Source organism: Battus philenor, unplaced genomic scaffold (assembly GCF_028537555.1).
Source record: "Battus philenor isolate CCGP_79_NKW_IND1 unplaced genomic scaffold, ilBatPhil1.0.hap1 SCAF_9, whole genome shotgun sequence".
Taxonomy (NCBI): domain Eukaryota; kingdom Metazoa; phylum Arthropoda; class Insecta; order Lepidoptera; family Papilionidae; genus Battus; species Battus philenor.
The window spans coordinates 8,759,641-8,786,512 of NW_027181759.1; the positions used below are offsets into that span (position 1 = coordinate 8,759,641).

At 32.0% G+C, this 26,872-nt stretch overlaps 2 protein-coding genes across 2 annotated transcripts in view; both read left to right on the forward strand.

Annotated features, from left to right (window-relative positions):
• LOC137932420 (uncharacterized) overlaps window positions 1-15,185 on the forward strand; it is a 53,103-nt gene extending 37,918 nt beyond the window's left edge. Inside the window, exons 3-8 of the mRNA XM_068776031.1 lie at window positions 4,822-4,975; window positions 6,767-6,952; window positions 9,101-9,324; window positions 12,345-12,561; window positions 13,833-14,036; window positions 14,974-15,185. Of these exons, the coding sequence (XP_068632132.1) occupies window positions 4,822-4,975; window positions 6,767-6,952; window positions 9,101-9,324; window positions 12,345-12,561; window positions 13,833-14,036; window positions 14,974-15,111 (1,123 nt within the window). The 3' untranslated portion in view covers window positions 15,112-15,185. The remainder of the gene's footprint in view (window positions 1-4,821; window positions 4,976-6,766; window positions 6,953-9,100; window positions 9,325-12,344; window positions 12,562-13,832; window positions 14,037-14,973) is intronic.
• Window positions 15,186-23,415: 8,230 nt separating this feature from the next.
• On the forward strand, window positions 23,416-26,597 carry LOC137932233 (aldo-keto reductase AKR2E4-like). The gene is made up of 7 exons (XM_068775835.1): window positions 23,416-23,482; window positions 23,633-23,722; window positions 23,816-23,998; window positions 24,729-24,845; window positions 25,245-25,412; window positions 25,501-25,698; window positions 26,339-26,597. The coding sequence occupies exons 1-7, from the start codon at window positions 23,423-23,425 to the stop codon at window positions 26,576-26,578; spliced, it is 1,056 nt and encodes a 351-aa protein (XP_068631936.1). The 5' UTR covers window positions 23,416-23,422; the 3' UTR covers window positions 26,579-26,597.
• Window positions 26,598-26,872: the final 275 nt, after the last annotated feature.

Here is a 26,872-nt window from a genome sequence, read left to right on the forward strand (position 1 = left end):
AATGAAAGTGTTTAAATAAACTTGTGTAGTAGTTGAGATATTTTGATTTTGTTTCTGTGCCAACTTCTTTAATTATATTTTACTTTTTTATCTTCTTGCAATTCTTTTTTATCTTCTGATGTAGCTAAATCAATAAAATAACTGAGTCCAAAGAGTTCAAAAAAATCGAAGTAATAGAGGATTTAAAAAACAAAAGGAATGAGAAGGAAAGGTAAAGGCAAAATATCTCCGTTTATTAACACCTCCGGAAATACAAGCAATACCATATTTGTTAACGACAATTTCTCTTTTATGGTACAGTATCGTAATATTAGGAGGGACGAAAAGTAATTACGCTCTCTCAAGTTAAATTAACAAGACTACATTTTTAACTAGTTTTTATTTCTAATCAACAATATATTCACCTTCGTTAGCAGCGGTTTTTTGCAAATTTAATCCAAGAAAAACAAATTTTTAATACCGAAGCGGTAAAAATCAATTGATTTTTCTGTATAATGTATTGACAGATACGAAATTACTTTCCGGTCCACCTAATATATAAACACAATTTACTATTACTATTTGAATAAGCACATCGGAAATATCTGTCGTGGGGAAATGTTAATCTTTTATTAACAAAATCGTATTTAAATACTCATTCATACATGTATTACTATCTACGCTAAAACTTTCACCAAATGTGTGCCAAATCAAATCTTAATAATTTAATTTATTTTACTATGTGATATCAATAGTTTTTTTTTTATGTATAAAAGAATACTTAAGTATTATCTCATAATAGCAATGTTAACCTATTACTTAAGGTAGCAGTCAACCATGGCGTGAATATTAAAAAGTTTAAACATTCATTCTCACATTTATTAAGTCATGACATCTTGTATTTTTTGTAATCCTAAACTTTTTGAGTTAATATAATAAATCGTAATTTTTGTTTCACATTAAATACAATATAAACAAGTCTTTTATACACCTGTTTTCAACATTATGTGTGTAATGTGTTTATGATAATTTTTTTTTCTAAAATAAAAGCAAAAGATATTCCATAGTACGTTCGAAGGCAATTGCGTTTCCATTTCCTGAGGCATATTGCTCGTGACGGCACTTTAAGAGGATTCGTATCTGTATATCGCATATTCGCAGAAACCAATATATGTCAATGGAGAATTTGCTTTATATTCAAAGAAAGATCGAAGGAAAACATAAATCATTTGATACTGCCAAAAAAACGTATTTGATGCATGTGTTTTGAAGTATATACGATTTGCACTACGATGATCTGCAATTAAGAGTAAAATCCATATTAAACTAGCCATACTTAACACTGTTATGTTTATTTATAGAAGCAGAGATTTGTGTAGTGTCTACTTTTATTAGTTATTATTCAAAGATTAATAAACTTTGATATAATATATTATCTCGTGATTATAGGGTTAAAGTTAACTAGATACATATTTTATTATAATGATTTTATAATATCTGCTAGATTTGCTGTCTATTTAACTTTGGCTATAGATAACACGAAAAAGTCATTAAAATATCTTTTCAGAAAAAACAGCCGTTTGACTTGTTTTTCAAATTAAAACTCTCGGAGCTTCTTTGTTTCAAACTGGTCTTTGTTTTAGACCATTTTCGTTCTTTGTGTACAGCTTTCATTTATTTTTCTTTTTCAATTCAGGTTCTTTTCGGATTTCAGCGGCTGTTGTTATACTTCATGTGTCTTTTTTATCACGGTGGTGGCTGCCGACTTGTGATTTGTTCGATGGTAACTTTTAACCATAGCCTGTAGACACATGTAACCATACGGGCGTTTCCGATTATTTCCACATTGCGGTTTATTGTTCATTAGTGAGGAGCACACTTTATATATTTTACTGTTAGATGCCGTAATTTTTATTAGCCATTATATAAGAATTTATAAATAAAATTCGGAGATATTATAAAAAGATGAAGATAGCAATTCAATTATCAATAGCTCTGATCTTAATTTTAAATATTATTTTAATTATAAAATATTACACAAATATTTATTCGCACGGCTAATATTTCGTATTTTATACGTGATAATAGCTTTAATCTTACAAAACCTTAAATTTTATACTAAATTTTTGGGTCATAAAAGATGTTAAGAATGTGCTAAATCGGTTATGAGAGCCAAGTATAAACAGTAAGGCAAAGGAAACTATTTTAAGTTTCTCCAGACTTAAAATATGGGAGGGGAGGAGGCGAGTAGCAGAATTAAACCAATCGATACTAGTTGTCTATACAATATCTGTAGTGTTTATATGTGTGCCGAAATAGAAAGTTACTGAAGTATAACAATACATATCTTAAAAACTAAATTCTTTTTTAAATAAAAGTACTGTCTCTTCAAACTTGCTCGTGGCTGATACTGTCTTTTATGAATAAATTTTATAAAATTCCTTTTTGATTATTTTTGACTGGCCCAAAAAATTGACCAAATTCTATGCTATAAGGTATAGTTTGAAAATATGCATTTTTATGTTCGCCCGTTCAACCACCTTGGGTGTGGAATTTCGTAAAATCTTAGCTGACTACTCGTCGAAAGGAATATTCCTATCAAATTTTAAGTCTCTAAATCTTATATTAGCAGAGATAATCACTATAACTGGAACCCTCTAATATTTTGATTTTTTTTAACGTGAAATATTTTATGTAAATAAAATAAAGCGTGAAAATAATGAAACTTTAAGATAGATAGATATTAAAACGATAAATAATAATTTCCTTATTCTCTATAATAAAGAAATTTATTGACTTGTACATAACATATATTATGAAAACCAATTTTTGTCGTTTGTTATAATTAAGAGTCGTAGAATTTGTGATCAGGTACATGCGTATTTAGCAAGTTGATTGTTGTGTAGCTGCCCCCTCAGAATGCCTGTTTGAATTTTTTATTTTATTTTATTGTAAGTTTTTTTGGCCTTTACTGTTATTTGTTTATGTGCAATAAAAAATGCTCCGCAATACGTGAAAACGAGGTCAAAAATCCGTTTTATGTCAGGATTAAAAACAGGTTACAGTAAGTAGACAATAATGAATAACTATATGAAAAAAAAAAGTTCTGTGAGACTTAAAAATATTTTTATTTTAAATAATATTCGTTCTACCTTAAATTTTTCAGGCAAAAAGGTAAACATGGGGTGTATATCAACTGTCCGAGCTTTTGTAGCGCATAAATGCAGCGATATTTTTCTCTTCGCTAAACTTTTTTTTATTAAAAATTGCACAACAGTGTCGTTAGTTGAGCCTTTTTTATTAAGAGTTAAATGGTTTGCAACAGCAGCTTTATTTGTCGCATATTTTTTTCGTTGTTCACTTAATGCGATTTAAAAACATAACAAGCTCTTTGTCACATTCGGAAAATAAATAAATACAATAATAATGTTGATCACCGATAATATCTAATGTCGATATATAATAGATGTGTAATATACACATTTATTATATATCGACAGTTTGGTAGGTCAGAAAAACAAATGAACTATAATTTAAAAGACAATTACACATTCTCCTACCACATTGATGTTTATTATTTTTATAAAAGTGATATGAATTATAATTACATCAGTAACAAATAATTTTCAAGAAAGATGTACTAACAAAAATTATTAGATACAATGGCTACCAAATTAAGTATTTCTAATTTTTCTTAAATTAAATATCAAGTTATTACGTGTCTAATACGTTTATTAACAATACGTTTGATACGTATTATTCATAATAAATAACAATTACCTAATAGAGTCAGGCGTTACCTTGCGGAAATCCATCCTAAGAAAGGTACTAATAATATCCAGGTACTTCCGCTAAGTAGCTGTACACATGACTATGATGATAACGAAAGTAGCTAAATATTAGTACCTTTTTTAAATAACAAGTATTTAATAAGGTTGATCACCGATATTCTATTCCTTACAAGAAATTTCTGTTCATTATGCAATAATCATATGAATTTGTGTGAACAAGTGAGAAAAACGACGTTACAAAGTTTTTCACGTTAGTTTGTGTGATTAACTAAGCGATCAATGTCACAAGGTTTTTTTCCCATTGTTACAACATAACTGTTTTTAGGTTTTGACATAATATTTAAATTTTTACAAGGAAATAAAAAGGATGTGTTTATGAAATGTTCCATATTTGTTTGTTGACCTGTTTATGTGCGAGTTATCTGTTATATATATTATACAATATATATAGTAATTTAAAGTTACAAATATTTAATTACGTATATGAGTTACTTTTTAATGAAGGAGCATCTTTTTCCAACATTAACGCTTTCTAAAGTTGTAGTAATGCTAGCTTAGTGAAGATCTTAAAATAATGTAATAGCTGGAGCCCTCGGGTTTAATTTAGTCTATACATCTTCAGTGATTTATCCCCTCAAAATGAGCTGAAATTTCCAGTAGGCAAACGGCTTTTGCTTATGACCAAATAAACATTTTTAAAAGGGTTTTATGTAACATGTTTACGATTTTGTATCTGTTTTTGTAATTAGATTGCAACGCCTTGTCCAATAAATATCACAGGGGACAGCAAAAGGCCCCCAATAGCGGGGGCCGTTATATGTATAAAAATACTTGTTTACGTATTGACTAATGTTGATATTGACAACCGTCTTTCTGGACGTCAACCTGTGATAAGTATTATGTCATTATAAATTTTTAATAATAATCATCATCCTAATGTCGGCCGTAAGAGGTCTATTTATGAGCCTTCCTCAGTAACTTTCAGAAAGACAGGTCAAAAGCGGCCTGCATCCAGCGGCTCTCTTAACAGAACTGACAATAATTGTTGCAGATTCAGATTCTACGTATATTCGGCGTATGTGGAGAGACGGACGGTAGCAGCAGTTCGCGTCATAGCGGCTACGAAGACCCGTGGTGCAGACCCTGTCGTCTGCCGCTTATGGTTGCCCGACAACAGAACTCTCACCCTGAAGGCCAGAGTCAAGGTAAAAATCTTAAAAGCTTTAATCGATAAAAGCCCTTATCAAATTTATGATTCGTGTGAAGTCCGCCGCAAGAAATTGATATATTGACTTATTTATCAATAAAATTATGAAAATATATTGGGTGTCTACAAAAACATTATCGGTTTTCAAGACGTGTCGTCATGTAAGTCTAACAAATTTTGTATATCTTAAACTCGACTTAAAAGAGTTAAAAAATCTTTCTATTTTATCTAGTTTCTTTCGCTCATTCTTCTCAGGTCTGTGGTATTTATTATTAGAACACTCCACTAGACTAGTGGTAAATTTACGTTGACGTCAATAAGAGATGAAAATCCTCCTATTTTGAAAAAAGAAATTTTGTATTTTTTTAGTATGGCCATTCTATGAAAGGTATAAGAAGCTATAAAAAGATGTAAATAGATTTGACGACATTAATACATAAGTAATAATACGTTTTTGTTTAAAAGGAACTGCAGTGTGTCAAATGTATACAAAACAAAGTTAGGAAGAAATTTAAAAAGCCAGATCTGCTGTTTGTGAACAGGGCAAGGCCTTATTTACCATGCGAACGCTCTTGACGTTTCGTGCGATAAAAAATTGTAAAGTCGACTTTGTAATGTCATTTAAAATTCATGAATAATTTCGACGATGCAAATCAAAATAACGTAATTTCTTTTCTTAACGAACGTAGGAACGAAGGTAACAAAAAACAAATAAATATCGCGGCAATAATTTCGTAAGCACATTCGTGTAATTTACAAAGTATACCTTAAAGGTATTTTGTATTTTGGGAAAGGGATCTTTAGTGATTGTAATTTATACTTTATAGTGATTATTAGTTGCTTTAGTGTATTCTGGAACACGGACACTTTTTTACTATTTTTTTTTCTTTAGATAGGACCAACGCTCGATTACCTGATATTATATTATTAACAGTTAATATTGCATAGATTATTAGTACTTTTATTTTCTTATTATTCAGAGAACCAACATTTACCTCTTTTCTTTATTTATCAACGGCAAAAAAACTTATGGCCAGCTTTGCGTATGCCTACAATAGGCAACCATAGAAATTAAACAAATAAAATTTGTGCAATGTTATATAAAACTGGGCGCAACTAACTATAATAAAATATATGAAATATACGGTAACTTTACTGTACATATTACAAACATTAATCAAAACTTTTATTCCTAAACTGCTTTTAGAGTTATGAAAATAATAATGTTGACAAATACAAAAGATCGGTTGTAGGTGTCTTTTGCTACAGACTAGACTAAGTAGGTATATAATTAATACACAACGTTTTGAAAACGACATATTTTATACGCCACAAGATTTCTTGCGTAGCTTTGGAATCCCCCACCAAGAAGGTACACTGCGAGGTACTCAGTTATTACTGTTTGTGGACAACACTAACTACTAGTGTAATTATTAGATCAAAGGTTAATGGACGATTAACAAAGAATTCATTTTATATACATATATGGATATATTGTCATGAAAATTTTAAAACATTTTACCGTTTAGTGAAAGAACAATTATTTTTAATATTTTTTATATCCTGTAGATGAGAGCGTAACATCACTCGTCAGGTGAACACCATAGTTGCAAGGGTTTCTTGGTATCGTAAATAGTGTTTTTTTTTTATATTTATTAGTCTGCAGTTTTCGGATCGTGAGCCCTGTGTACAACAAAGCCGTAAAAACCAGAAAGGCTAGCAGCGTCAAACACCAATATAGAATAGTCAATTAAGTTCAATAAAAATATTTTCTTTGTTTCTCTTCCAGCCAATTCGAGAGAACTGGAATCTAAAATACAGCGCAACCTACGTACTTTGCTTGTTGCGCGACACGGGTGTGAAGCCACAAGAAACAGTCGGGGCCTCTCTGTCTGTAGTTGCAAGCTCTTCTCCAAATCGCCCTCCTACTAATCTGCTTACCGTCCTCGACACAGAACCGAAGAGCGGTATCGAGGTTAGTAACCCACAATACATTTCTTATTTCCAGTTAAAGAGTGTAAAATTTAATTCCCAAAAAAAAAATAGCCACAAATAAGTTCCTTCTCAGTATTTGGTTTTTCAATAGGAACTTTTTTCTCGTGTTATATATAAAACTTACGCGTAGAAGTACCAGGAGAACGCTTCATATTATACAGCCTTCAATACATTTAACTGCAAACCAACTTTACCGATGATATTTCATGAAATTCAGCTTTACATTTAACGCCCCGATCATTCGTATTAACACTACTCTATTATTTTGGTTGATCGAATCGATCGCGCTATTGAAGCTTATAATCCACGCGAGTAATTAAAAATATCCACCATTTTGCCAAAAAGTGACGTAATATTTTGATAAAAAAACCCGACGTTTGTTTGTTTGTGGTCTTGGTGGATAACAGCATGATATAATTTTTCCGTAATTGCCAAATCTTTCTTTTACTCCAACGAGCTATGAAGAGGTTATTGCTCGGAATTTCTCTACGAGATTGAATTAGATGTGAGGAGATCCATAGACAGAAGAAAGTAACCGAGATAGTCCAGCAGATCGACGAGTTGAAGTGGTTGTGATCAGGTCACATAGTACTTAGAATAGATAGTTGCTGGTGCCTCAGTGTTTTGGGGTGGATACCACAAACCGGCTTTCAGTGTAAGACCCACAAGGTAGACAGACGACCTTGTTAAGGACGTCGGAAGACGCAGGTTGTAGGCTGCTTTCAACCGGTCTTTTTTCAAATTTGTGGAGACGGCTTATGTCTAGTAGTGGATATCCTACGGCTGAAATGATGGTGATGATGACTCTTTCCAACGTAATAAAATTAACAACTTTTTTTTTTGATTTGATTTGAAAAACAAAGTTCTTGTTATAAAATTTACTATATAGCAGTAATAAGGATAGTGAATAAATTATAAATGAATTCAAAAAGTGATATATAAAACACAAATGATTCAGGTCATACTTCCAATAATGAATACTTTATTGACAATACAAAATGAAAATTCGCGTTGGGCATCTGTTTGTATTCAATTAAAATATCCGTAATTAAATCGAACTAATAAATTGGCATTGGTAAAATAAATACGTCTGCTTGTTTACACTTTTCTTATGTAAATCATAGACAAACAGTTCAATACCAACATCGACTGCCTGCTAAAATTTCAAATTCATACTTACCTATGATGTTCGACCTCGATAATTAGGTCACATCGACATTTTACGGTTATTCCTGTAAAGGCATAGCTAATTTGGATTGTAGTGTAACACGATAACGATTAAACACGGCTGTGTTCAGTGCTCGTTGAATTTGTTTCTACGGTTTCATGAGTTACGACGGCGTTAGGGGACTGGAATAGAATAATAATATAAAGTCTTTGGATAATTGTATGATTTTCTCATAATACACAATGCCTAAATTTATTTACGCTAGACAATGCTTTGGTAATATTTGGTAACTGCTTCTTTAATGGAAAAATAAATATACTGTTCCTCACTTCATAAGAGTCATTAATATAGCGCTCATTTTACCACATTTTTGGAAGCAAGTGAACAGGTCTTTGCCATCATCATTTAAAAAGATGCGTTTACACATCACATTAATTATAACAATATAATAATATATTGTAATAAATATTATAATAAATAATCATAACAATTCGTGCAAAATATCTAAAAACTACTAATTATCTAACTCAGTTTTTTTTTATTAAGTAAAATTTTTAGTTTTCGTTTGCATTTCATGGCCATTTTTCAATCAAAAATAAAAATAGAAATCAACAGAAAAGATGAAAAGTCGTAGCACACAGATGTCGTCCCATATGAACGCATTTTTAGTTCGTAATTACTAACGAATGAGATAAGTTGTGCATTTTCGTATTAGCTGTAGTATAAGTGTTTTGGTGTATAATATATATGGTGTATATGACCTAATACCGAAAAAGCCAAGGCACACAGCAGAATTCTGTTCTTAAATATAAATATTGTGTAATCATTTTTTATGCATACAAAAATAAATGTCTATTTTATTCAATTATTAATATTATTTTGTACTAGAATTTCGAAGATATTTACAGAATTTTTTTACTTTAAAAACATTTAAAACTTAAAGTTTTTCATTTCTTTCAGGAAACACTGCACGTTTGCGTAAAACCGTTTCATTTCTCGTACGCACGCGACGAGTGGCTGATTGAGTGGTTCGAACTGAACAGGCTGCTGGGTGTGAGTCACTTCTACATGTACAACGAGTCGCTAAGTGCGCCCGTTGCTTGCTTACTTGACCACTACCGCAAGCAGGGCCTGGTCACCCTGCTGCCATGGAAGCTTCCCATCGTCTCCAAAATCGAAATAAGGTACACAACTACCTTTATATTGATACTTTATAACTACCTTATTATTTACGTTCTCCGTTTTGTTGTTTCGTTTATGTGTATATTTTCTATATTTGATGGATTCAAATCTAAACATACAATTTTTAGAAGTACTTGACCAATCTGAATCTGAACATATTTTTAAGGGTCAAAGCCTTTCGTGAAAGCAATGTGGGCTCTGTAGATCCATGGATGCGTAATGAATTACCCTAGTTTTATGAATAAATTTTTATGTAGAAGCTTATTATTTAACCAGCTCCACTTAAAGCGACAGCACAGTAAATGGATATGTACTTTGATCACGTTCTAATATGAATGACAAAAATACAAGCGAAAGAGATGAAATCAGCCTAAAATGTATTGCAGGATTCTCCTGTAGGAGAGATTATTGGTACAAACTGCAATCTCTCTTTGGATCCCTCTCTTATTTATTCACTCTTTGCTGCCATTTGTTCTGGACTTCAGTCTTTAGACTTCAGCTTTTAATTTATGATCCTTTAAGAAAGACTATGAATCTATATAGTTTAGCTTATGGGCTCAGCCTCACTTAGGCTTAATGATGTAAATCAGAAATTACAGAACTCTATTTTCAATTAAATATCCAAAGCTCAGTAGGTTCAGAGCATGTCAGAATTGCACGAAATCTTAAAGATAAATACAACGTAGTAGGGAGTCGTGGCTAATAGCCCTAAAAATTATTAATATTTTGGATTACACTTTTATTCGTTTATTAATATTTAGGGATTTCTATATATGTAGCAAGCTTTACGTTTTACATTACGTTTATACACACGAACAAGGACAAAACGACACAAAATTTAAATTTGATGTACTGCTGTGGGGCCGCAGACGCTCATCAAGATAGTCTAGAACAGTGTTATCGCAGAGTTTTGTTTAACAGTCGGCGGAAAGTACTGAGTCAGCCCATTTTTGGTCGTCTTATTGTTGCTAATTGTAAAAGTCCGGTTTGTTGATATTTGTCTTTTAGTTTACTTCATTACTCTGTTACATGTACATTGTTATAAAACATAATAAGTGTTGATAAAATGAAGATGTCTTATTTTTAATATAATATATGTAAAGTGAAATTTCACAATCACCTTTACCAATTCGCTGTGTTTAATGACCAATTCCGAGACGGTCCGCAAATAGAAAAGTAATAAAATTTACATTGAAATCATCAATTAAATAGAGAGATATTGTTCTAACTGCCCTTTATGGAACACATATGTTCGTATTTTGTCTACTGAACGCTGTATGTCTGTCGATAATATTGGAAAATAGTGAAGAGAAAGAAAGTTTATAATGTTTATCTTAATATTATGGCTTCAAGTACACTAAAATATTTTTTATGTAAAAGGTGGTGAAATTTCGATAAGGTTGGAGCGTGAATTTTAAACAAATAACTTACAGATCGTTGTTTGCTCAAAAAGCATAATTTTCGTGGTGAACGCTAAACCTTGTAAGTTTGATGTTGATAAGTTCGTCCCGACTTATCGATTTGACGCTTTGCGTTCTCGTATTATTCTAACGACAGTACACTGATGTAAACAATTTGATCATGTATGTGTGTTCTTATATATGGTGAATATTGTATTATATAATCTAATGTATACGATTTAAAAAAAATAACATTTGCAAATTTGAAACGAAAAATATTATAATTATGATGTTATTCATATAAATGCTTTATTAAACTATAGTATAATTTTCTATATTCTTACAAATATTTAATAACACTTATTAAATATTATTATGATTATGGACTGGTCATTGTCGCGATCTTTGGGGGAGGCCAATGTCCTATTAAATAAATACATCTTTTTTCATAAATATTTTTTATTATTATATGCATAATTTAATTTATTGTTACAGTAATGTAAAAGTCATTGCGCGAACTGCCTCTTTTAGGCTCTTCTTAATAATAAGTACAATTTTGTTTCGTGTAACCTTAGTAACATTATATATTTTGTATTGGTATCGTCTTGAGTAACCTGGATGATTTTTATTTATTTATCAAATAAATAAATATATAGATAGGATCAAAAGGTTGAACTTTACGAATAAAACTTAGCAGACTAAATTTTTCTTCACAAAATAGCGTCTGACAAACGGTATTTTTCTTCAGCACGGTTTTTAAGGCAATCATTATGTGAACATCTGCAATACACATATACATGGGGTCATTTATAGAGACCACTTGTACGTCACGGGAAGAATGCCAGAATAGCCCAATTTGACATGTACAGAATGAACTCTAATATAGAACAGGGATGGGCAAGTTCTTTGAGAGCCATTTTTCGAAATTTGAAATTTTTTGAGAGCTGATTAAATACGCATATACAAACATGCAAATGATTTTATTTTTACAAAAATCATACAGAAATTATTTAAACAAAAGTACAAAATACGTGTATTGAAGTTAGATAAAATGGCCCACATAAATGATAGCACTCCTAATATTACTTAAGATGCCGGATAAACATGGTCGGTATTTGCATTTCGCTAATTCTGTGGTGGAATAATAATAATAATTATTCACACCAGTTATTTGTTTCGATTTCCTAGGAGCTCGCATATTATAATTGAAATATTGTAATAATTCGACCATTAAACACGCCACCCCTGGTTACCCCTGATATAGAACTTCATTTTATGAGCATACTTCATCTTAAAGGCACGAGGGTTCATAACGTACCCTAATTTGAGAGAAGTCCACAACAAACTCAGACGGGTTTTCTTGTGGTCACTTTTACAATATCCTTAATATAATAGTAGTCATTGCCAAGCTTTATATAACTTAAAAATTCCTTGACACTAAAATAAGATGTTTTACAAGTTTCTGTATGATGAGTTTCTTTAATTTATTACATGATAATTTTAAAACATTTCATTGGAGTGTAATAACTAATACTATATAGGGTTGCTGTAAAAACTACTAATTTTATGAAGCCTAGAAAAACCTAGCATTCGTCCTACAAGTTGCAATTAATTAATTCCAGAACGGAGGGTCAATTTGCCGCATTCAACGACTGCCTGTACCGTGCGATGTCATCGGCCGGTTGGTTACTGGTGATCGACGTGGACGAGGTGGTGGTGCCGCGTAGGGAGCGGACCCTCTCTGCCCTGCTGACTGCACTCCGAGCCGCCTACAATCCGCCCTCCAAAGCGCCCTCCGCCTTCCTCTTCAGAAACGCTTTCTTCTATTTACGCTGGGAGGTACTCTAGAATTTTAAATATTTTATTTAACAATAAGTAACGCTTCGTGATGTTTATTTATTTCAAATAGGAACACCAACCGCAAGCGTAATATAAGTTTACATAAGTTAATTTAACGAAGTACAAATTATATGTTTGTCTATTATAGGCGAACTAGTCATAATTATGCTATCTTATATCTAAATGCTAAAAATTAATAAAAAAGCAACATTACACAGCTCTCTAAATAGTAATAAAATAAGACGCCAACAAATCTATGGTAAGTTCAATGAATTATAGCTTACGTAATTTCCTTGCAGTGATATCATAGGAAAAAATAAAGAAAACGTTTATATTTAATAGATATATATTACCAGTTACATAAAATTGACCAACTGTACTTACTACCTACCATTTACTCGACTTTACTAAGCACCCAAACCGCGGTCCCATCGAGGGGGTCATTGAGCTTAGTTACTCCACGGAGCGTTCACTGAAGCGATCTAAGAGCTCGGCGGCTACTCAATCTGTTGAAATTGTAAAGTGTAGCGGCCCGAGTCAAGGCTTCTCCGGAAACTCATGAACTTCGCCACATTAAAAGATGCTAGGCCTACTCAACCTCCTGCTATCCTCAAACCCGTACAATCTAAAAACTCCATTTAAGCAGTGAGAGCCCGCGTGGCTTTTATTTTCCTCGCTAACGAAAAAGTAAATAATATTAAAATAGGAAATTTAAAAGGTTAACGGGAAGAAAAGGCACCTACAAAACAATTATACAAAATGATTGGAAAGGGTGTAATAAAAGCTATGAAGGGGTGAATAAAAGTTTTTGACCAAAAAGATTTAAAGTTTTACCTACTTTCATTCATTCTGTATAAAATGATCACTATAAAATACGTTACATTATTTTTTTTCTGTTCGAATGCGACAGGCCAATTACTTCTGCTAGTATAAAGTTTGCAAGGACACATCTTAAACAATTTAATTTTAATATGTAGTAAATCAAATTTTGAAAATGCTTTTTCTTACAATGTTATCATTACGCTATTTATTATTTCTACAACCATTGATTTTTGGATATGATGTACAATTTATTAATTAAAAGTTAATGAGTATACATGTGTCCCTTAAAAACACATTTATACGTATAATCAATTATCATATACATCCCGTTTTTTTTTTGTTGAGTTAGGAAAGGATTTTACGAAATTTCACCTGCATGAGGTATGAAGTGTGCAAAACATTCACTCCTTTGGAGACCAATTTACAATTAGCTTGTGATTGAATGATAGGATGACACGGAGTCTACGGCTCCACTCGTGACGGCGCGCAAGACTCGTCGCTGGGCCGCACCGCACGCGCTCAAAAACCGCAGCAAGTACGCGCTGCGGCCACGCGACGCGGTTGAGCTCGGCAATCACTTCGTGTGGGAACTTGCGCCAGGCGCCTCATCCGTGGGGGTGCCTACTGACCGTGCGCTGCTGCACCACTATCGGGTGAGTGCCATTTCACCATGCGTTAAAGAGCGCCACATAATTGTAATACAATGTGAAATTAAACAAGTATATTGATTAAGGATATTGAATAGGAAAAGCAAAAATGTAAGCCAATACTAATAAATACCTGAATCTGTAATAGTTGGGGAATGAGGTGAAGCATGTATGGAAAATTAGTATGGTATGGAAAGCTTGAAAATTTGTAGAACTTAAGACGAAGAAAGAAAGCTCATACAACGAATGGAAGATGAGCAAAAAAATAAAAGATTATTTGAAACAATAATAATATTGTAATGCCCTGTCCCATAAATACGATAGGGGGGAACAAGAGGTCTCATTAGTGATATGGAAAAGTTATATTGTTATTGTTTTTTTTATTATTGATCCAAACTTGATAACTGTCAACTGCTACAGTCTTTTGTTATTCCTAAAGAAGAAAAAAAGGCACGAAAATTAGTAACTCAAGTAATATGATACTAAAGGAATATGCGCAAGAAATCTATGCTGTATATGAATTATATACTAGTATTATGCGTGGGGCCCCTTCCGTGCACAAAAACAAGGAAATTGGTTATAGGTGTAAAAGTTTTAAAGGCATGAACAATGTTTTTAGCCATTTGTCAAAAAAAGGTTTGAAACCTATTTTGATACCGACGTATTTGATTAATATTTTCAATAACCCCACGTAAAGTAGTCACTCACAAATATGTTACATAGACAGACAGAATTACTATATCTATATTCTGTTCATCAGCTATTATTTCTGAAATAAGTGATTTTAATAGGTTGTACCATACATTTATTGACAGTAAATGAGTTATACGTTCATTCTTTTGTAACTTTTACTTATAACCAACTCTGTGAATAAGCTATAATATTGTACCTAGTTTTGTGTATCATTACCAAATAAGGGATTACTTATCCACCTTTTGATCAGATTGCGTGCGAGTACGGCGGGGTGCAGTGCTTGACGGTGCCGTCGACAGTGGACCGCACGGCCCACCGCTGGTCCGACGAACTCATCCAACGCGTCAACTCAGAAAAAGAGAAGTATTCAAGAACGTGCCCTATCTAAATTTAATATATGAAAGATCCTTTACAATTGTACAAATCCAAAAGTACACTTATTGTCATTGTTATAAATAATATTAACCATAACTTTTCTGCAGAGTTAATAATGATAACATTTTGCGTGCTACTGGAGATAATATCAAAACTTGGGTTCTTATGCTTTTTATTACAATTACAGATTCCAAGCAATTTAAAATTAATTACTTTTTTATTAATTGTATTCTTAGATCATAGAGAAAACAGTCGTAACATGAAATTCTAATCGTAGTGTTGATGATAAAATGCTACTTTGCCATTTTTCAGTTTAATTTCGAAGTAAAATTAAAAATTTAAGCCTATCAATATATAACAGATTTTGAGTTAAATTTAACAAAAAATACTTTTATTTTTTAACGTATTTAGTTTTGATGTAATATATCATGTAACAGAAAATTACATTGATGATTCTAATTATTAATTGAATATAAAGTCTAACTTATGCGGCAAATCAAATTTAAAAAAGCGATAAAGTTGATTATATGTCAATCAATTATTTTTATTACAATTATCAATGTTTAATGTGACTTGGTGAGATTTAAAATTTTTAGGCAATGGAGTTAAGCCTGAGCGGTCTTGTCTGATAAAATCGTTTTCATAGAAGATAAAACAGTTATGGATATTTCACACCCTCACAAGCTTAGATTGCTCGAAATTTTATATTATATAAGGTCAATTTTTGAACAATGATTTATAAAAAAAGATTTTCAAGGTATATGAACGCTACATTATAATATAACGGATTTTCGTAAGAAAACACTTAAGACCTAAAATACGTCTTCAAGCTAAATACTTAATATCGAGCGACAATACCCATGATGATTTTCGTATTGGAATATACTTAATCATTTTTTTATTAATGTAGGCAAACAATTCTTTTTTTTATTGTCAGACCCTTTAATTTCACTTTTGCTTTATGTTTTGTATTTGAGTGTAAAGGACGTAAGCGCAGAAATATATATTTTTTCATTTAGAGTTCATAAATATCAGTAAATATGTATTGAACCAAGAGTGAGAAGAGCCGTTGATTAACGAAAGTAACCAAATAGCCCAGCGAATTATTGAGTTGAAGAGGCACTGGGCAGGTCACGTAGCGCGTAGAACTGAAGGCGGCTGGGGCCTCAAGGTTCTCGAGTTAAGACTAAAGACTGGCAATCAAAGAGCGGACATATTATCTTGTTAAGGTCGTCGGAAGACGTTGAATGTAGGCTACTTCTAACTGGTCATATTGTTATCTATGGAGGAGGCCTATGTTCAGTAAAGGATGTTCCCACAGCTGACTTGATGACGACAAGGACGTATGTGCCAACCGGTCCCGTACGTAAATGTCTAATTATCTCCAGTAGCTTGCGAACATGTTACATCTCCATAATTATAATGTTTATAATATATTTAATGTTAAGTATTACACGTAATTATTTAAAATTTTGTAAATCAACAATCATAAGCTAGGGTGCAAGTACTAAAAATATTGCTTGTTAACGTAAATAGATGTGTAAGAGATTATTTGTATTAAATTATGTAATTACAAGAATCCGTTAGCCTTACGGTTCGCACCTTAATGTGTATTGGTATATGTTTGCAAAAAGCGGAAACGTTTTGAACAAAAAAGTCTTTTCTTATTTATACAAAAAATCTTAGTTTTTTTTTTAAATTATTGTACTATTAAATTATGTATTTATTTTATTCCCTATAGTTACAGAGCTTCGTATGCCTAGAGTTTTGGTATAAATTATATTTTTTTAAACAATAAATCTTTGAGGACATAAGTAACAGTCCTGCGTCATGATTTTGAACAAAATATTACCTTCTTGTTGTTTAGGAAACCGTTACATTCATAAGAACAAAAAGATTTAAAAAATTATAACTGTCTCAGTTTTCTATGAAAAGTTTAGTTTTTCATATATAGTAAGTCTTTTTAATTTACATATATACCAATTTACGTTGCAAATCACACTATGCCATGCTGCGAGTAAAGTACAATTGATTATTAATTTTACATGTATTTTCTTAATGGTTTAATATTTCGTATTTACAAAATGGTAAACACCGTGTCAGATTATATGTTGTACAAAAATATTTCTTGAACATTTTGTTGATAGAAGATAATATGGTTCCTGATTTGATAAAATTATTAAATATTTTTTTTTATCATTTAATTCATGACATAAACCTTATGGCATTTACGTGGTTTAGGATGTTTCCTGTTTTTACGCTGAAGCTTTTAAAATAGTTTAAAAGCATCTCAAAGTTAAAATAAACCTAATGAAATAAGGAAATAAGTAAAAGTTATCTTAGAAATTCGTTTAAATTATTGAAATAAGGTTTTTAGACAAGTTTTTTGATTTTTCGTCAAGTTTTGATAAATGCTATTTGTAACAGTCCGATTAAACTTTATAATAAAAATATGCCCCAATAACAATTTATAATAAATTTTTCACGTAGGTCGTGTTATAAATAAGAGGACCATTCATTGTCGTTTCTGAACATATTTTGTCTTAAATACGTAATTAAAAGGTATTGCAAACAGTGCCATAAATATATGTAATTTGCAACTATTGCTCAAGTATTAACCTCGGCAGTATTACTTATATAAAATAAAATATTTATGATGATTACTTCTTCATAATAGTTTTACAATATTATATGTTCATATTTTTATCTCACTATTTCGATGCATCAATAACAGTATTTCTCTTTAGATAATTTACTTTCTCTTTATTTTTCTTCGAATTTAAATTTACATCAATTCATTTAAATGTATGTAAATATAAACTGTTGCATTATAAAATGTAAATATAAAAATATTGAATTGAATCAATAAAGTAAATGCACAGGCGAGTAGGTATTTATTTATCGACTATAAAAGATTGCTTAGCTCTTGTTGTCAAGTCCGTATCCTGTATGTAAATGAATCTTTAGTGTTACTATTAAAATATGTACATATCCATAGCATTTATTCAATAAAATATTGATCTTATCAAAGACAAATTAAAACAAAAGATGTTTTTATTAGTTCTTTTTTTGAATTGTTAATTTAGATATAAAGGATGGGCCATAACAAAGTTCTCTTTTGCAAATAAATTAATATCACCCACCCTTCTTAGATATGACTCGTCATATTTCTTGTATAACCTTCATACTAACCATGTTCTGTCGAAGTTATGTGGTTGAACTAATTGAGCTCTTGTAGATTTGGTTGCAAGAAGTTTCTAAAAAACAAAAATGAAATTTACTATGGCCCACCCAATATTTCACATTTATGTTTTCTAGTCTTGTCGATTAGATTAGTTTTATTAGTGCTATGTTTTCCGAAATTTTAATACCCGACATTCTTACAAAATGCATGTTAAATAAAAGCTGGATGTAATTTTTTATATATATTTTAAGTTATTTTTTATAATTTTTATTTATATTTGTTTTATAATTACGCAACTACAAATGTTAGTTAATTATTGTTCTTACCAAAAAGGTCGTTTATTCTGTAAAATGAACCATAGTTACTAGTATTTATTGTTGCACATATCATTCTCTGCATTTATCGGATATCAAAATGCAATAATTTATGTATAAAAATTATTCTTTACAGTTAAGAACTATGGCCGCGTAACACCAGAACGTTCAATTATTTTTTTTAATCTGACTGCTCGATTCCTAGTAGTAATATTAAGTATTTGTAACGTTACTTGTATTATTAATTGACTTTAAAGCTTACCTTTATAAATGGTTGTACGTATTGAATCGTTATATATCAAGATTGATAGTTAGCACTACAAAGAAATAAGTAAAGTTTTATAATATTATTTATTATCTGTTGCAATTATTTATTATCTGTTGTGTATATTTGTGCTGATTTATTTTTGACGTCTCTTCCTTAAAAAACGTTTTTGGTTGACCACTATGAATTGGTAGAAGAAGCGATAATGTAGGTTATCAAAAAATTAGTGGCAAAGAATATTTTTTGTGTCTATATTTTTATCTGTGATGTCTATTTTAGAGATGAGGAAGTTATATTTAATTCGTAAATAAAATGATTTGTCAAAGTTGGAACTGGTCTTTTTGTATAATAAAGTAAGATTGACTTTGTGTTGTGTCTTATTTGAGATACCTGAAATGACAGTAATTTATTTTTAAACTGTGTATAAAATTTTAACTACATTTCTGCTTATTTTAAGTGTCTTAGCGTGGATTTGTACCGAAGAAATTAACATTTGTGTATCCTTCTCTTGAACTTATAGCACGGTGATTGAAATTTTAGAAGTTAAAGTTAGTAACTTGTTCAAATTATAAAATTTGGAGCAAGCCTCAAATCTTATAGCGAGATTCATGACGTATCTCTAAGGCTTTCTAAAATAAGAACGAAAATAATTGGCCACTTTTAGATCAATGACATGACTATCTCTTGAAAAAGCAATCTACATTTTATAGTATGTATATGCAAACGTTTTGAATGGCCATTTCCTCTTTAGTGTTAATGGCATGATAAGCGACTATCTGTGGATTTAAAAAATTAAAGTCGAAAATTGCTCCGGAATATTTTAATTCTTAACTGTTAAACTAGTAATCTAAATAATCTATAATAAAAACTTAAAACATTTTGAAAACAATTTGGTATTGGAGCGAGATTGATAAATCATACAAGGGTGTCTCGAATAAAAAATATTATTAACATATTGATAAAAAATATAACCTTGTTATTAAAAATATTTTTTATATACACAGGGGTTCTATATTCAGATGTCTTGAAGTTTAAAGCTCGAGTTATATAATCGAATAGTATTTTTATGAAACCTCTGCATGACTTCGCAACGGCTGTTATATAATATGGATATAATTTCATAAAAAGTTGTGGGAGAAGTCGGTTTTTTATCGTTAAAGATAAAACTTATAAACCGAAACCATAGTTTATATAGAACGAGAAGGTTAATACACGTAACTTCTACTACTCTTATACTAGCTCGTGGAAAAAATGCATGGAATATAGTTGTATATAGTTGCTGTATAGGTATAGGTGGTATATAGTTGTTTCATTTAAATGTAATTTTTTTACAGGTTATAGCCACAAAAGTTTTGCAGCGCAGCCAGAACTAATAACTTTCGCGATGTAACTTACACCTTTAAAACTTAAAAACTTTCTTAAACAAGAGTCTTAAATTCACATAACATCTTAATATACTGGTACGCTTGGTATGAAAAATGTTAAAGATTTTTTTGTTTAGTAACAATAATCTTTGGAGTAGACGAAATCTATAATAAAATATTGTTATGACATTAACGCGCATTGCACGAAGATTGAAGAAGCTTCCCCGGAGATTTCTTATAAGACCTGTTGGAAGCGACCTGCATACAGCCTCTGTTAATTTGGCTGCTACATCCGCCAGTAACAGGGAATCTGCCTGGGACTGGGAGCCTATTCTATGCGTTAGTATTACGACTGTATGGTTATTTATATAGGCAGTTTATCTTAGCCATCTTACTAAAGTAAGTGACGTTTTTGATTAATGTTATTGAATACAGATAAACTATTTTAATCGACCAATGTTTGTTGCTTAAACGTTAGATTAGGAGTCGTAACATCTAATTCAGCTTCTCATTCATTGCCGTAGACGTGGACATCGGAAGAGGTATCTTATTTTAACCGATAACATAAGTCTTGGCGGCAGATTCGGGGTGATCCGGAACAAGCAGTTTATGACGTGCCGCATATGACAATTCCACGCTCTGTTTATTATAACGTGTAAGATCTACTTAAAGTCGTCGCTCGAAGCCTTTATGACTTGACCATTTCGAGCAGCACCGTTCAAAGTACCTTAGCGCAAAAGTTTTGGTGATAGGTATTTATAAATACCATGTGGCCGTAGTCCGTCGGATGGAATGCATGAAAGACTTTCTGGCTATAAAAGTAAGAAAAGGACCAATATTTAGCCACTTCCGCACATGCAGTGTTAGTCGTGCAATGCGGCAAACAATGCGAATCACACAACCGCCACCGCCAAATTACTCAACACGTGTTTCACCCCTCCACGGGGCATCTTCAGGAGTTATGTTACACCGATTAGTGTGTACCGACTCTGTGTTTGGCATTGTTTGCCGCATACGCATTTATCAGCGGGCTGGCGGGCGGTGCATTTCATTGCACGACTAACACTGCATGTGCGGAAGTGGCTAAATATTGGTCCTTTTCTTACTTAGGATGGACTTCCGCGAGGTAACGCCTGATTCCATTTTTAATTCTGGCTATAAAAATAAAATAGAAGAATAATTCAAAGAGATAACAGTGTCAGAATTATGTGTGTGAGTCGAGTTACAATTTTATGATTCATTTAAAAATTTGTTGCTCTGTGTACGGTAGAGGTTAGTCTATTATGTTACGCTAGGGACCTAAGAGCTACATAAAACTCGGGCAGCGGCTGTTATCTGTTTACATAAGTAGGGATAAAAACATGCGCGGTAATTTCTTGTTTTACAACCGGCGGTTGGCTGAGGAGCTGTTAATGTTGAAGTTAAAACAAGGTATATATATGTGAAGTTTTGGTTACCTAAATGTATGTATTAATGTAATGTATATATCTATGTTACGCATATAACAGATAAATCTACCGTGTTACACTTATTTTGATAAGAAATTTTCGTTCACGTGGCTTTTGTGTTTTAGTTTTAAATAAATAATTTTATGCGTTAATGATAAGATGGAAAATGAAAATTGATTATATTTAATTATTGTCAACAACTTTTAGGTAATTATTTTTTATTTTATACTAGCTACTAGAAAAACTTAACATCTCTCATACTTTCTATTTATTTGGGAAACTTCATCGTTATAGAAATGTGCTTAAATAAAATTATTTATAGATTTTTTTTTGCAATTAGCATCTAAGCGCATATTACGCCTATTTTTGGCGAAAAACGTGTAGAGTATAGTGGAGTATTGCTTTCAAATCGCAGCACCCGAACGAGAGTCTTGTGTCGGCAATCCCGTGAAATAAATGCATCGATCCAAGCCTTGGTTTCTGTGGAAGTTTTGGAGCGTATTTAACGTAAAGAGGCCTAGGTTAAGCGCCTTTAGCACTATTCCAACTAAGTTTAGTAGAGCTGTAAATGCCAACGAGCAAAGAGCATGTTCTATTATATAGAAATAACATGTTAGATATCTACGCGAACACTCTGAAATAAGTTTAATTAATTATTTTCTATAATAAAATGACAGGTCAATAACTTCTGTCAGTACAAAGTCTGTAGAGGTACAACACATAGCGTAAAAATATAAATTTTAATATTTAATGCCAATTTTGGTAAAGCTTTTAATAACTCTATATCATTACGTTATATATTATTTCTATAACCATTGATTTTTGGATACAGTGTAGCAGACATTAATTGACAGAAAATGAACTATACATACTTTTCATTTAAATTCATACGCTTGGGTACAGAGAAATAACAGTTACAATCATAATTTATTTAAATTTCTTATTTCTATACTCTTCTTTCTTCCATCTTAACGTCATCCATTCATTCCTCTTTTGTTCGTCACAGATTCTTGCATTTCACTTCATTCTTTGTATTCCTTTCATACCTCATCTCACTTATGCCGCTTTCCCTCAACGAATAACTACAGGTCCTATATAAATTTTCTTACTCAGCCTGTTTATTTCTCTTTATAATTATTTCTATGGCCCTCTTGCACTACTCTAGTAAGTTCCGGCGACTATCTTGGCTTGTTATATCTTCACCCTTTGAATCGCGATATCTGTATAGCCATTGATTTGAAACTTTGTGGGTATATTACGTTTTCCTAGTAGAGGTCAGATATAACAGTTTCATATTTTTAAACTACATATAGCCTGGGACTGTTAAAAATTACCGTGAATGGATTTAATGAAATAACACTCACAAAAGGTAATACTAATCTCGCGACGATGGCGGAGGATACCTAGTGGTTATTAATATTTTTTTTATTTGCAAAATTGTCTTTTTTAGAAGCACATATGTAGTGTGTGTACAGAACTATGTACAAGTAATAATACAATAAAAGATCGTTTGGCATTTTACAATTATATCGTATTTGGTTAATATATTGATTAACATATAATTTCTAGTGAAAATCGTTTTAGTAAACTAACACGTGTTGGTAAAATGTAATCATAATATTAGGGCGGATGGCGTATCTGCGGAGTATTCGTAGTTCAATAATTGGTATAAACACAATTTATCCGATAAGCTTATAACTAACATGTGGTAAATTGATAGAGTTAGTTTGGCGCAGATTATCTCGGAACATGGACGCTGCCAGTTTGTTTGTTTGCATAACACTGTTTGCTTCGTTAAACTACGAGCGGGTAAGTTATCTTGATTTCCTTCAACTAGAGCAACGTACGTCTTATGTTGTTATAAAATCCCAATAGTATACTTTAAGGAATATTTAGCAAGATTTTGTTGCTAAAAATTGTAATCGTCATAGTGCAATTTAATTATCTCTTGTATAACAGGTTCTCTCGGCAACTTTAACATTCTCTTTAAACGACGGCAATGAAATTCCGGCTGTTGCTTTGGGTACCAGCTTAGGGCACCTGCCTGATGTGAGTTTTATTATTTGCTTTTATTTTCTTATTGCTTTTGTTTCTTTAATATATAGTATTCAATAAGTTAATTAACGTTGTTAACTAACTTAGGGAACGCGTGTGTTGCCAGTTAACCATTCTTTGGCTAATGCCGTACAATGGGCTCTAGAGGCTGGGTATAGGCATATCGACACGGCCACCTTGTATCGTGTGGAAGATGAAGTTGGTTTAGGTGTGCGTAATTTTTTGAATGCCTCAGAAAATAATCGCCAAGATATCTACATTACTACCAAAGTGAGTAATAAATATTTAATCTTGTCAAATAGTAAAATTTAAGGTGATATTCACCTAATACGCCTACCCCATAGACTTCCAACAACCGTGTTGTCCGCTGTTCGGCGTATGTTTTACGCTGCGGTTGCCGGTCCGTGGTCACCCTTTCAGATTCTTAAGGGCACCGCGGTCAGCTGATAAACAGTCAGCTTGCTACGAGGCGTGAAGTGAGAGAAGCATTTCACTGCCTATCTACATGCGAAAGCTAGAGTCCAGCCGTGAACGTCCTACAACTGAAATGATGACGGTAATGATTTAGTCTTAGACTGCTTTGTCTGTCCGTCCGATGCTCCAATTCAAAGGTGCTTAAGAGTGCCAATCATCAACTTAATCTGTTGTTTTTGTCGGATATCGGTACACTGCAGAACATTGCCGATATAAAGCCCGCAAGTATGCGATGTAACAGTATTTTAATTTAAAACTAATTTACAATAATTAGGTTAGTTACATTAAAATTTAATATTAAATGTAGCTCTTATTTTTAACTGGATAGAGATCCAATGAGTGTTGTGTCATAACGACAAAATTAAGTATTTTTGGCTGGCTCAGGTTAACTACGCTAATGGTTATTACTCAGCATTACCGGAGCCAGTTGCTCATTACCTTTTGCATCTATGTAATTTACAAAATGGTTGGTTACTTTCTTTATTTAAACTGGAAAAGGTGTTTCATTAATTATATTTTTATTTAGTTATGGAACGACGCTCATGAAAGAGAAGAAGTGATACCGGCATTAATTAGGTCACTAGAAGAACTCCAATTAGACTACGTAGATTTGTATTTAATGCATTATCCAATGGCCTATAAGGTAAGTATATTCTAAATGTTACGACCCATATTTAATCACGCTTAATTTATAATGTTTGTAGCAATTAATCACTAAATTTGCATATTTTACTGTTCAGAAGAGTTTTCATTTCCAAATTGATTTAATAAATAAATTGAAACAACAATCATACCACGTAAATATATTATTAACATTTTAATATAAAAGAAAATTGTCGCCGAATTTTTTTTATTAAGTTTCGGCTTTGATCAAAGTTTTCATTTACTTTTATTACTTCTGAGGAGTATTTTGCAATTCATTATAAAAGTCCATTATTACTTTTTAATTTGAGTTTATTTTTCTGAATTGTAATTCTGTTTATATTAAGTCGCAGTGTTAAAAGGATGTATTTTGAATGGTTTTTATTTGGTGTTTTCAAAGAAAGATGGTAGTATCAGTTTGACTGACTATCTTGTGACCTGGAAAGGGATGGAAGACGCTTATAATTTAAATCTTACCAAATCAATTGGTGTCTCAAATTTTAACATTAGCCAGATGCAACGTCTATGGGATCATAGTGACATAAAACCGGCCGTTTTGCAAATCGAGGTAAGAAAGTAACACAGACCAAATATTTTCTGTTAAAGATAATTCCAATATTTTATTTTAATAATAATACTAGTGATTATTTCAAAAGGTCAACCCAACAATTACTCAAGACGAATTAATTGAATGGTGTCGCGATCATGATGTCATTGTGATGGCATACAGCCCCTTCGGAGCAATTCTCGGACGTAAACAAGATGCTCCACCACCACGAGCTGATCATCCACGCTTACAAACTATAGCAACCAAATACAATAAAACAGTACCACAGATATTACTTCGATATTTGGTAAGTCATGTACACAAATATTTACGTTGATTTAAGGAATTAATTTCTCTACGAATTACAATATACTCTATGATAAATCAGCAATTATAAGATCGGTGGGTGCACGAAAGTAATTGGAACCAGTATAACGTAGCGGATTGGCAAGTTGAATTGTGCAGACCACATAGAACAGATCCACTGGAGCCTTCACGACATGCAGCGGAGACCACGGACCCACAAGCAAAGCGTAAGACGTCCACCCTGGTACTCTGACATTTATGTTAAGGTTATCGGAAGACACTGGATGCTGGCCGCTTACAATGGGTTCTATATGAAGTTTATGGGGGAGGCCAATGTCCAGTAGTTGATTTCCTGCGGCTGAAATGAAGACGATGACAAAGGAATTAATTTCGAAGAAGATTAGAAACGAAAAGAATATAAACTTATAACTGTGTAGTGTGAAGTTTTATGTGTTCGACATTGTTGCATCACCATCTGTCATTTCCCCTTCCTTTCCGGTTGTCCTACCCCATTCCTGACTTAACTAAATGTTGCCGCTATAAATATTAAACAATATTTTCTTGAGTATGTAGCTATTCGCCACACTAGTAATTGGACAGCGATATAAGAAAAATACGTTTAGGATTTCTTTTTGTTCTAGTTGGACCGAAAAATGGTGGCCATTCCTAGATCTACGAATAAAGAACGCATTAAACAAAATATAGATATTCTTGATTTCTCTTTAACCGGTGAAGAGGTTATGGAGTTATCACGTTTTAACCAGAATTATAGACTTCGAACACCTGCTAAGTGGTATCCGCATCCATACTTTCCTTTTGAGAAAAGAAACCTTACTAATAATGAAATACAAGAGATCATTGCCCATAGCATTGAAGACTGAAGCTGCATCGACAAACGGAATTTACTAATAATAGTTACCTTTAATATTTATTTCTAATAAATTCTTTTAGTTATAATTCCGTTTTGGTATTTTAATTATATCGGTAATATTACAGTGATAAAACGAATAAGTATATTTTAAACAATGTTTCATACCAAATATACATAAAACTAAAAATAAGAAAATAAGAAAAAACTATCCATGATACTTTATCCTCTTTTTAATATAAGGGAAAGGCCGGCGGGGTAGAACCTTTAATCGAATAACTGGGTACAGCACCCTGCAATATAGATA

What these genes read in the sequence shown, in the direction of transcription:
- LOC137932233 (XM_068775835.1), top strand. Translation starts at nt 23,423, where the DNA reads ATGGACGCTGCCAGTTTGTTTGTTTGCATAACACTGTTTGCTTCGTTA. An exon ending in GCTTAGGGCACCTGCCTGAT is followed by an intron (nt 23,723 to 23,815) that starts GTGAGTTTTATT and finishes TAACTAACTTAG; the next exon opens with GGAACGCGTGTGTTGCCAGT. An exon ending in ATATCTACATTACTACCAAA is followed by an intron (nt 23,999 to 24,728) that starts GTGAGTAATAAA and finishes ATTTTTATTTAG; the next exon opens with TTATGGAACGACGCTCATGA.